Genomic DNA, 12,982 nt, shown 5'->3' with positions numbered 1-12,982 from the left:
ACAGTCCACCATTAACATTGGTCCTTCGATCGGCAAAATTAACGAAGACGAAGAAAGACGAAAGAAAACAATCAAGACGGCCACGGCGAAGACATCGCGACATTAGTGAGTCCGTTCCATAATCCTTTCTTTGTACTTCCGTCCTATTACCTACTTTGTGCGATACACATATTTCATTATCTTTCTTATTTTATAACTATTAGCCAGCGCGCGCGCAGTTGTAAACCGTGTCGCGACCTTTGTTCTCAAACTTTTTTTCGAAATACCGAGCGCAACTCACTTTTTTTTTCATTATCTATTTTCTATACATTAAAATTAAAACTTAAATCTATATACAAATTAACTTAAATCTATTGCAAATTCCTTATTTTTTTTGAACACCTACATACATCTACATTTTATTTTTGTCAATTTCAGGCGGACTTGTTTGAAGAAAAACAAAAAGAATATTAGAAAAACAAAAGCTATTGAAAACTTCAAACTTTTCAATTTGCTTTTAATTATTAATTTTAAGCAAAGAATAGAGCACTTTGAAATTAGTGAAGTAGCTTAATTTAAAATATTTTGCTTTTTACAAATTTTATTTAATTTATAATTTAACTATTACTAAATACTGCATTATAATTAAAATAACGCCTTTATAGTTTATCACTTTACTAGTATATTTATTTGAATTAACGCTGTATTTAGTTTGTTTTTATTACAAAATTATGGAACTAGTTACATGTGCGTGGTTTCAAAGACGTTACGTGGTGTATATTAATATTTATTGATGTTGCAAATTAGAGTCACAAAATTAAATGTATCATACTATATTTAAATTAACACTAAAGGATAAAAAAACACAATATAACACATATATTTTATTGCAAAAAACAATACATACGAAAGTAAAAAAAAATGAAATAGAAACAAAACTTTTTCAAACTAAATACGATTTTTAAAAATGATCTTTTAAATCAGTAACGGTAACCACATCCGCAACCTCCGGCACACCTTCCGGTGATGGTAACAGTACCACCGGCTGGTACACGACCACCGAACTCAACAGCACCGACGATCGGCACTTGACCAGCAACCTCGGTGGTACCAGCGACCATCATATCACCAGCCACACCCACATTACCTACACCCTCTCCACCATATGCTTCACCACAACCGAGACCACCGTACCCGAGACCGCCATAGCCAAGACCGCCGTAGCCAAGACCGCCGTAGCCGAGACCAGCATAACCGAGACCGCCATACCCCAGACCAAGACCAGCCCCACAACCGCATCCACGGCCTAGTACTGGCGCTGCGCCAAGACAAGCGCTATAAGCATTCTGTAAAAAAATATGTGATTTAAAAGTCTAAGCATGAATATTACATTAACATTAATTAATAAATCAGCAACTTTACATGTAAAAATATATTTGAAATTGATTCGATAAATATACCATGGAAATAATAAAAAAAAATTAAAATATAATAATAAAATTACCTGAACCAAGAGAACTTGGATGCAGACGAAAACAAAAGTGAGGGGAGACATGTTTGTAAAGCTCAGAAAGACGTTTCCGATATAATGTTCAGTTCGCAGCTTCCTCTATTTATACTTGTTATATTCAATACAAACTATTTTATCTTTACAGCCTATTGTTTAGATTTAGGGACCCTTATTAAATCTTTAATAAACAATTTGTTTGGGTTACTTGATTTTATTCATTTTTGTTTCATAATAATTTTGCAAATTATTACATTTTTGACCTACTTATATGGAATATTTTTTTAGTATTTTTCTACTATTTCGTTAATTTTTATACTATTTTGCACTCCTAATGAACTTTTACAAATGTTTATAATTTTTTTAGGTCAAATCTATCTATACAATGAAAAAATTTAGGAGTCTGTTTATAATATCAAAAGAATAATTCCAGATTTTAGGCAATGATTCAATTTTTTTTGTCTGTTTATCCGCAAGCCGCGTTCCTGCCGGGTAATCTCCGAAACGGCTGGGCTGATTCCGACCGGACTTTCACTGAATGGTAGCTGACATAGACGGGCATATTATGGGCTACCTTTTTATCTTAATATTGCGTTAACAAAGTCGCGGGCAACAGCTAATTTTAAATAATATTCGTACAAAACACTTTAATACTACGGAAGACATTGAGATAACTCTTTTACTTGTTTGTAGCAAATCTCGTAGCATCTTCGTAACAGACTCTGTAGCACTTATCGCAAATTTATTTTCATGTTTTTGCCTGTAAAAGCTTGTTTATTTTACGAGAAGAAGTAGAAAAAGAAAAATAAAATAATTTGAAAAGATCGAAAAGAACCATTTTCTAAATTAAAACCCTGATTTTGTTTTGTTTTTAAATTACAGAACCATAGAAGATCCTAATAATAAAAAAAAACATTTTACTTGTATTTCACAATCATATTGTGTTGAAATAAGAGACATTAATATTTGTAAGTCAAGGTTAGTTTTGAAACATTTCAATTGTTTTATAAATTGATTAAATTCATTGTTTTAATAAAAAGGAAGTCTAGAAATATCGAATGTAAAGACATGCAATTCAATTATTTAACTGCATCCATCTTGGATAAATGTTATGACTATGCTTTTAAAAAGACTACAAACTTTTTTACATGAAGAGAGCAAGAGAATAGAAAGAATAGCATTGATCGAGCATGTTGTTAAGTAATGTTAAATATCACAATAGATTACAAGATCACATATCGGCAGATACGAGTTTAATAGCTTGAATTTCAATAGACTATGAAAATCAAAACATTCTTTGTAACCTTCACAATCTTTCAAGACTTTAAAAATGAAAGGAACATGTGCTACTCTTATCATGTCCTTTTATTTCGTAGGTTTGGCAGAGTATATAGTAGTAATAGTAGGGGCTACAGTTTCCGCAACTCCACGGCTAGCGCGTATTTTGCGTGAGGAACAGGACGTGGATTACTCTCTATACATCTCAATCAAATCTAAAATAATGTATATTGGAGATAATATTCTACAGTAACATGTTCAAGTCCCTTTTTTAAGCATCACAATTAAAATAGTGTCTTTACTCAGGTGGCTACAGATAAGAAAAAAATGTGCCATGTCACGTACATATTTGCCGTGTTTACGTCTCTGCATGTATTGTTTTCTTATCCGGTTGATATTTAAGGTTTTTTTTCTAATTTGTACAAATCTGCTTCCTATAAAAGCTTCGTCGTTCATTTTTAGGATCATTCTAGATTCGATTCTCAAACGAAAATGGCAATAAAAGGGTACCCGTTTAGTATTCTACAAATTGTTCTCATTATCGAGGTAAATTATTGAATAGTTTAACAAAATAGCCACAAACACGACTGAGGTTTTAATTAAACTAAATTTTTAATTTTTATCTCAATAGATGGCGCTAGTAGTAATAGTTTGTGCATTGAATTTATTATTACATTCTTTTATTCATAGTTATATCACGTTTTAAGAAATTTGAAATGTATTATTTTATATTATAATTGGTATTGGTAATTAATAAGGATATAAAATCATTATTTTTATCAGAATTACCGTTTTAGGCAATTGCTGCATATCCATGCAGTCCATGTGCTGACCTGCTAATGGTTGAAGAAGTGCCAAGTGCTTATGGGGGTGAGTTCATCGTCACCACTGGATCTCCTGTACCACCAACTGGATTAACAGTATTATCAGAGAACAGATTCGAGGGTACATTAGCTGTGGAAGGAGTGTTACCGTTTGTGGGAACTGTCGGTCTTGAAGGTGAATTACCGACAGCAGGTCGAGGGACTGTTGCTTATGGATGTGGTAATGGTAATATCGGAATGGTGGAAGAGGTTGCTATTGGAAACACGAGACGTGTTGGTAGTCGAGGTTTTGGTTGCCGAATTTAAGAAAATATCAAATAAAAACATTTTAATATAATTCTGGTAATTTAATTTTGTATAAAATATATTGAAGTTGGTATTGACTTAAAGATTAAAGTCTATGTTTAAGTTTAATAATCTAAAAGAGTACAGTAGATAATAAGCACCATTAAGCCATATTTAAGTTTTTGTTATATGTGAATGTAAGCAAAACCCGGCAGCGAATCTTGTTAATTTTTTTTCAGAGGCAGCACGGATTTAAATCTGGTTTTGTTCAAATAAAATTATTCTTGTTCATATAAAATTCATTGGATGAAATAAAGATTGGTATTTTTATCATTTTTAACGATAAAATCTTAACCGTTACAACATATTACGTTTACAATCTATAGTTACTTCAATGTTTAATATTTTCTTACGTCCTATCACGTATGGTCTTTAATATTATGTAATACATTTAATCTGTTAGATATAAAACATAAAACATGCTTCATACGATCACTTTAATTTGTGATTCCTTTGAATTAGTAAATTATTTTATCAATAAGTAATTTTACAATCATGACAAGAGTTGTGTTGATCTGTTTCCTGGCTTCTATTATTCAGGTAAGATTCACTCTAAACTATAATATATTAATAGTAATATCAAAAAAATATTCTCCAGAAGTTTCCATAATTTCTCTATTCTTGAAATACTCAATACAAAACAAAATCTCAGAGAAAGTCTTCCATGAGTGAATAAACTAGATATTATCTTTAATTATTCCAAATTAAATTGAGCTTATGCCAAACAAAAAGACACATCTAAACTGCCTACTACAGTTAACCTACCCATTAACTATATTAAAATAAGTAATAAATAAAATGTTTTTATTGTAGTCACCAACAAATGAGAAAACATAGTTTTATTGGCTAAGTAAAAACCGCAAATCGACAATAAGCTGCTATTTATAGAATTAAACCAAATTATCGTTTTCATTTTCAGGTATCTCTTTGCCAAGTAATTGGTAACTCTCCTTATTATGCTAACATGAACGGTTATGGACTACAAAACACGCCGATCGCAAACACAATAGCGTCCAGTCCTATAAATGGAATGCCAGTATCAATGGCTCCAATAGCTAACGCTCCAATGTATGCTACAATACCAAGTGAAACTATCAGTACAGCAACAGCTGCTATGAATGCAGCTAATGCGATTACTGCTGGAGTGACTGGCTTAGAAGGATTCTCTCTAGGAGGTATACCGATGTCCGGTGTGTCACCAATGGGTTATGGTGACGTGACTGTACTAGGGGAATTACCAGTTGGTGGATCGACAGGGGTGACTGGGAATGTACCTGTGATAGGATATGTCACTTTCGAGGGAACTGTACCCGCGGGAGGTACAGTCACGCTAGCAAGTAACTGCGGATGTTCGAACCCAGCTGTTTTTTAAGTATTTTTTGTGAGCACGTTGTTATTTTGAAGGAGGCTGGTGGTTTTCTTAATTTACTTTTGACAAAATTTTTGTAAAGTCGATAGAAGATTGCTTTATTTTGTGTGATTTGATTTAATATTGAAAAAAACTGTAAATTAACTCTATTTTGTAAGAGTGTAAAGTCTTATTTTCGTACTCTAATTTATGACATGATATTAAATTTACAGCCTCTTAAAGATAAGAAACGCTTGAAGTTATGTTTACAACTATACTGTACATTCAAATAAAATATAATTTATTCTAAAAATGACCTTTTTTTAATTTGACCCAACCTGCAAACTCAATTTTCAGAGTTTGCAGTTTTCTCAATTCTCAATTTGATGACTGATATGATGGATGATAGAGTTATTTTGAGGACAAAAAACCCGGTGCGCCGACCCTACGGGACTAGGACAAGGCAGGGGAAATGATGATGCAAACACAAATTTCTGTCTGAGATAGAAATTACTCTGTGATAATAACTAGCAAAACAACAACATGGTTAATCGCATTTAGGCAACATTTGCAATACGTAAAATAACATACAAATAAAATCTACACTGGATTATAAAAGAAAAGTGGTCGTAGTTAAATGTTTATTTTTGGACAATTTCTATCCATTATCGTTCGTTTTTCAAAGAGAGCAATTCAATTTGTTTTATAATAAAAGGGGGCAAATGAACGACGAGAACACCGAGGTGGTCAGTGACGCCCAGAGATCAGCAACACCAGAGCACTATGGATTCGTTGCCGGCCTTTTTTAATAACCTCATCATTGACCGTCAATATTACCATGCAACATAAATTATTTTAGTTACTTTTACATGTTGTTAGTCTCTACTTATCATAACATTAACACAGATATTCCAATACTAAACTAAATACTCTTCGTGTTTTGATTGATCCTTTTAGCAGTTACATCCCAAATTTAGTATTTCTATCAAGTATGGCACTTATACTCAAGAGAGATCACCATTTTCAGAAATTTGCTACAAAGTATATGGAGATATATATTTCTTCATGAAGTACCTAGAAGTTTTAACTAATAGTTAAATAATCTAAAGAAGACCGCTTGCTAACTAAACTTACTAAAAATACCAAAATAGCCGCTTTAGAACTCAAAGTGAGGTAAAACAAAAATAATCGGCTTCATGTCTTAACATTTCATTAGGTCTATGTTTGAGTTATCGCCAAGTACGTGATTTCTATCTACAGTAAATACTAAAATTTCAATTATTATTAAATAACATGGAGTTGGTAACTTAATAATAATGTATATTGCGATAGAAAGGCAATGTCTTTAAAAGTGTATATTATGACACTATGTAGACAATTGTAAGTAGGGAACATATTGAAAACTTAAAACAATAAACCTGCCGAACTCAATAAGGAATTTTAGAGAAACAAAATGGATATTAAGGATAAAAACATGACTTTCATTTTGAATTTCAATATTTATTTGAAAAAGACAGATTTATATCCTAAACATTTAAATTAATCTAATGCTAATAAATAAATAAATATTACAATTTTTAGCTACATTTCAAATTACAATAAGGTACTAGGATTTGCACAACTATAACTAACAGATGCCATTCCATCTGTCGGTATATTTCCGTTTATGCCCACCATACCGTAAATAGGTATTTTACCATTAACAACTACTGTTCCACCAACTTCCAAAGCATCTGCCAATACTTGGACACCAATCCCTTGGGTGCCAGGCGAACCGCTTGTAACCGTAAATCCATTACCACTATTTCCTAAATAAAATGTAGCCATATTTCCATTTAAAACAGGTGATAAATTACTTAGTTGCTTTGCTTCTTCAAGATTCGTTAAAACATCGTTAATACTAGCAACATTTTCAGCAGCCAGAAGAGCATTAGCTGTTTTAACAGCGTTAACATTAGCTGTGTTTGCAGGTGAATTTGCTTGAGCAGCGATACCAGCTGCAAGTTCCATATTAGCTAAATTTGTATTAGCATTGACTGCATTGGCTACATTTGGATTTGACATATAACTTCCAGCCATTTGATTATAGGCATATCCATTAGCTGGACTAGATTGTTGTAGACCAAGGCCTGCCATAGGCCCATTTCCTATAAGGGCTGGTAGGGATGAACCTGCCCCTATTCCACTGCCACCAGTCATTGGATAAGGGACCATTTGCGTTGAGATAACCTGTAAAAGATAAGATAAATTAGTTAAAGCGCAGAGAAAATTTTATAACCTAAAAATGTTTATGGAAGTTGGATAAATTTTTGCGGCAGCAGATAGAAGCCGCATTGTATAGTACAAAGTTATATTCTGTTTTCTTATTTTAATATCTTGGTAATGATAATTTTTAAACATTATTAACTTACTTTTACTAAAGTGAAAACTAATATACAAAATATGTGCTTCATCTTGATTGTGACGATAAATGAGTATATGTCTTAAAAATGTTTCTTTACTTATATACCATATTAATCTTTTATCTTTCTTGTAGTTTTATCAAATTCTGTTACGTGATCATTTAATAATTTACTTTGATGAATGTACTGATTAAGTATTACATGGTAATTAAGCTTGCCTAATTATTGCACAATGATGACCAATAATATTTTGTTTCACAACAAAGGTATCATCAACGTATAATCTTTTCTGAATGAAAAAGAAATATCTCGTATTGAATCTGTCTGATCTGAAGGCATTTGTTTCAGCGAATACCGTATTATGATATACGAGCTGTCTCCCGCGACTTCGTCCGCGTGGCATTAGAAAACATACGAACTATATAAATAACAAAAAGCTACGTATCTCTCGGGAACCGGACACCTCGGGTGCGAAGCTTATCCCATGTATACTCCAGACTATGTTTTATATCTGTGCTAAATTTCAGTAAGATATGTTGAACCGTTGCAGAATGATCGAGTAAACATTAAAAAACTAAATTAATGAATCCCACGGGAACCGTAAGTTATACTGGGATAAAAAGTAGCCTATGTGTTCTTCCAGACTATGCTCTAAACCTGTGCCAAATTTCATGGAGATCCGTTCAGCCGTTTAGGCTACAAACGCTAACAAACATCCATCCATCCATCCATCTAAACTTTCGCATTTATAATATTAGTAAGAAGTAAGATGACTCTTTCTTTTAAGATTTGGTTAGATTCATAATTATTAGATATTTCTATCTGGACTTTTGCCACCAGAAAGGCCTATAAGAAAATACTCTCCCTTGTAACTTGATTAACTTAGTTTGTGTAGATAAAGCTTGAACTTTTTATACTTTTATCTACGCTTTGTTTATACGAAACATAATTCTATTCTATTGTACTAGTAATTGATAAACAGTAATTAAGTTTAGATGTTTATTTAGTTTTCCATATTATTCATTGCTCAAGATGTTCACAATAATTGTAATACCGCAACATCCTCCGGGTGTACGTAATTGTCAACATTTTCGCAGAAGAGAGCTACAAATATTTATGCAAAATGTATTAAATCCATAAAGCCTCGAAAATTTTTATTTATATCAATGATTTAAAAAAAAAACAAGCGTGTTTCTTCAAATATTTTTAAAAGCAACAAAATATCCGAGGACACATAAAAAAGAAAGTTAATTTTTGTTACGTTCAAAATATATTTGTGAATATAAAAATCTGATACTTTAGATTGCATATTATCATAAATAACAAAGCAGCTAATAATTTTAAAATCTGTCTACATAAAGTCCACATTTCCGCTAAGGTAGTTTTAGAATCTGGCCATAATCGTAACTTTACCGTAAGCGGGCACTTCACCATCGAAGGTAACATTACCTTCCATCGGTACCGTACCTTCAAGTAAAGCTTCTCCAATCACAGACAAATCATCACCACAAGCTTCAATGTTCCCATATCCTAATGGCATATCATCCGAAGCGTAGATATTGGGTAATAGGGGATATGGAAAGTAGTAATTCGGCATCATAGGAGTTCCAATGGACTGTCCCAGACCAAACGCTGGTAGCATTGGTCGTGCTGAAAAAACAAGTCGATCTAAGCAAATCGGAAAATCATAGAAAAAAAACCTTGTACTTACACTGAACATCCTAACTTTGCAAATATTTTTTAAGTGGTGTCGAATCATAATTAAAGCCTCTTACTAAAGCGAGATGTAAACATCTTTTATCACTTACTGGCAGTTGTTCGCGACTTCGTCTCCGTGAAATAAAAAATAATAATAAACCTTATAGCCTTAATTACTCAGTAATAATGTAGATTTTTAATAGTGAAAGAACTTTTGACATCAGCTCAGTAATTTTTGAGTTATTTCAATACAAAAAAAAATCCAAACATACAAATCTATTTTCTTTATAATATTAGTATAGATATATATTTATTTGTCCCGGACATCTCTTCTAACCTTTTATTTTAGGCAATCAACACTGAATACTGCTGTAGGAATAAATCTATTCTATCATAAAGTTCTAAAAATACTGACATAAAACAGTGTTGACATCCTTAAAAAATCATTCAAAACTTAATACTTGTATACTTACATGTTCCAACGATAGTAACAGTGCCCGAGGCGCGCACTGGTCCTTCAAACACCACGTTGCCGCTCATCGGTACATTTCCTTCCACTTCAGTAACTCCGTCAAAGACAACATCGTCCCCGGTCACAATAATTTCACCTTCTGGTATTATTTCTATATCTTCACAAAACCCGAATACATCCTAAGACCCAATTATTACACGGATAACATTAATTTTAATAAAAAAAGGACTGTTAACAAAGCCAAAGTTACGTAAGGCTTTTGTTTTATGTATTCAAACGTATAAACAATTGAATATATGAGTTATTTTATTTTTTTTACTAACTTTCGCCTAATGTAACCTAACGCCTAACATCTATGCTCCATAAAAACTTTCGCAATTATAATATTAGTAAGATTACTTACAGAAAGACTCAGAAATAATTTAATTTACGTGACAAGTAATGCACCATAACACGCATTATTCTATTTCCTATTTTTTTATTAAACCATAAAACAATAATTGCCATTAAAAATACCATCTCAACATGATATTTACAAAGGGGGTAAAAAGAATGATGAGAACATGTTTAAAAAAAATATACAAACTCACCCTTAATAATATTATTTGCACAAAAACGCATAAAAACCTATTTAAACGCATTTCTCACTCAATTTGTACAACACACACATAAGTTTGCAATTATGTTATACGATTTATTTACGACATATTTATATACTCGTATTTTCATTTATCCTTGCAACCTTGAACGATTTTATTATCTATATTAAATTACATTACGTCTGTCTGTCTGTGTTTACATCTCAATTTAATTTACATAAATGTATTACTTCTATGCATCAGAACAATGTTGTTAATTGTTCAAAAGTAAAAAATATTACGTATATAAATGTAGAAAAAATATTGATTTATTGGTTAAATTAATGAACGAACCAAAACCACAAAACGATGCTTGTATACTTTCATTATAGCAACGTGACTCGAAACAATAGGCTTAAAAGTACTATCGAAATGTAGCAATAAAAATAATTCCTGTCTGTATCATTGTTTGTGTAAAAAACATATTAGATAGAGTATATTAAGAAATTTTTCTCATTGTTTTTAATTTTAAATATATTTTACACGTAATTCTGTTGACAATGGAAAAGTCCAGTTACTAATTTTGCTACAACATTAAAAGCATTTAATTTCGTTTTCATAATTCGGCATCTATCGATCTGTGAACCTTGATTTTAAACATATTTAAAGCGTTAGAAATCTTAACTAAAATTAAAAAGAAAATTGTAATTTAATCAAGTTCATATCAACGTAAGTTCGTCTTCACAATAATATAAAGTGTCGTCTGATTTTATCGGTAAGTCAAAAAGGTCAAAAACATCACAGAATTCGTCAAAATCATCACATTCATATGCTATTTCTATTTTATCATTTAAATCATAGCCAGTTATCTCTTCTGTCTTATTTATTCTATGGAGAAGTGTAAATTTATTATTTTTCGTCTCTATTTGTTCTTCGATCTGAAAAAAGTGACGTCACTCAACACTATTGAAATTAGGTACAAAAATTTTTAGAAGCAATTTCTTACATCTTTAGTGACATTTTCTTTGATGTTCAAGTAACATTTTACATCCAGGAAATGTGGACCTCCGTGGATTAAAGGTTTTGGAATAGCTCTTCTTCTTAAGGGCATATTTCTTGTTATCCTCTTCTTGTTTGGATGAGAATGTATCAACTTCCAGTTGTGTGCCGCCTGTTTGCAGACCCTCTTTGCCCTCTCAAGTAACGTCGTTGAGGTTATTTCCAATAACTGTGTTAGGTTAATACTTTATGTTAGAAAAGTAATATCCAAACTCAAATATAAACCAAAAGCAAAAGTAAATTAAGTAAGTCAAGTAATATTTATTGTTACATTTATATTAATTTTATTTATCGTTCCCGGGACTGTATAAAACATTTAATTTATTATTTCAATATTGAAATGAAACATATTGTTAAAAACATCAACATTTTAAGAACAGAATGAATAAAAAAAATGTTTTGCAGTAATGATGATAGTGGTTTGAAATATTTTTACAAATTTAACATCGAAATTAGAAGTTGTCAATTGGTATGAATTAAATATTTGTTTGTAAACATTTTAAATTATATTTGGTTTGCACTTACTCACACAAGCACATAGAAGGCAAACTGCAAGAATCTTGAGCGACATTTTGATTAGAAAAAAAAACCTACACTAGAGCAGGATTCCACTGCATGTTATCCTTTATATATTTTCTTTATCGCTAAATATGTTTATATCACGTTGTTTTTCTCATATTCTTTGTTTAACAAGACAATGGAATGATAAATACGTTAAAAGAATCAATTTAAAGCATAAAGTTTAGTGGCTAAATGTATTGCAAAATAAATAGTGCACATTTATAATTAAATTGTATTTTAAACAAAAATTTATCGAATTTAAGAGAATAAAATGTATGTTGTATGAAAGGAGTAGATTCAGATATGACGGACGATAGAGATGTATGGAAGAGCAGCACATACTGTGCCAACCCTCCGTAAGGCATAAGGGCAAGTTGATGATGATGATGAAAAAGTTGTATGTTCAATTAAAATTTCTTTATTTTCTTACAAAGTTTCTGAAATTATTAAACCTCAAAGACATTTATTAATATTAAGATTGAATGTAGGCTACAAAGATAGTGGAAGATCGAAGAAAGTATGGATGGATTGTATGAAAGAGGATAGGTTTAAAAAGGAAGTGGATTCAGATATGACGGCTGATATTAATGTATGGAAGAGCAGCACATACTGTGTCGACCCTTCGTAAGGAAAAGGGCAAGTTGCTGATGAGCGACATTTATTAGAATAATTAACAAATAAAATAAAATAAATACTAACAAATATTAAGAAATAAAACGAATTAAATAAATAAATTACTTAAAGTAGCAACATCAATACAGTCCTAAAAGCGTTGAATCATATGTAATTGCCGAATTACATAGACCACCGAAATTCTTCTGGATGTTTCTTCGTAGACGAACCGGTACATTGCCTGTATTCGGTACAAACTGCAAACCAACGTTTCCGATATTTGCTATATTGGGTAAAGCACCAACATTAGCAATATTGG

At 31.6% G+C, this 12,982-nt stretch overlaps 2 protein-coding genes across 2 annotated transcripts; one reads left to right on the top strand and one right to left on the bottom strand.

Moving 5' to 3' along the window:
• Positions 1 to 959: 959 nt before the first annotated feature.
• Positions 960 to 1,534, bottom strand: LOC106101804 (chorion class A protein PC292-like). The gene is made up of 2 exons (XM_013281140.1): positions 1,484 to 1,534; positions 960 to 1,325 (listed from the first exon to the last, which is right to left on the bottom strand). Exons 1-2 carry the CDS (start codon positions 1,532 to 1,534, stop codon positions 960 to 962), a joined length of 417 nt encoding a protein of 138 aa, XP_013136594.1.
• A 2,894-nt stretch (positions 1,535 to 4,428) lies between these two features.
• LOC106101803 lies at positions 4,429 to 5,522 on the top strand. The gene is made up of 3 exons (XM_013281139.1): positions 4,429 to 4,473; positions 4,853 to 5,252; positions 5,515 to 5,522. Exons 1-3 carry the CDS (start codon positions 4,429 to 4,431, stop codon positions 5,520 to 5,522), a joined length of 453 nt encoding a protein of 150 aa, XP_013136593.1.
• The last annotated feature ends 7,460 nt before the right edge of the window (positions 5,523 to 12,982 follow it).

Source organism: Papilio polytes, unplaced genomic scaffold (assembly GCF_000836215.1).
Source record: "Papilio polytes unplaced genomic scaffold, Ppol_1.0 DF823935.1, whole genome shotgun sequence".
Taxonomy (NCBI): domain Eukaryota; kingdom Metazoa; phylum Arthropoda; class Insecta; order Lepidoptera; family Papilionidae; genus Papilio; species Papilio polytes.
This window is presented reverse-complemented; position numbering and strand designations above follow the sequence as displayed.

What these genes read in the sequence shown, in the direction of transcription:
- LOC106101804 (XM_013281140.1), bottom strand. Translation starts at nt 1,534, where the DNA reads ATGTCTCCCCTCACTTTTGTTTTCGTCTGCATCCAAGTTCTCTTGGTT. An exon ending in TCCAAGTTCTCTTGGTTCAG is followed by an intron (nt 1,326 to 1,483) that starts GTAATTTTATTA and finishes ATTTTTTTACAG; the next exon opens with AATGCTTATAGCGCTTGTCT.
- LOC106101803 (XM_013281139.1), top strand. Translation starts at nt 4,429, where the DNA reads ATGACAAGAGTTGTGTTGATCTGTTTCCTGGCTTCTATTATTCAG. An exon ending in TCCTGGCTTCTATTATTCAG is followed by an intron (nt 4,474 to 4,852) that starts GTAAGATTCACT and finishes TTTCATTTTCAG; the next exon opens with GTATCTCTTTGCCAAGTAAT.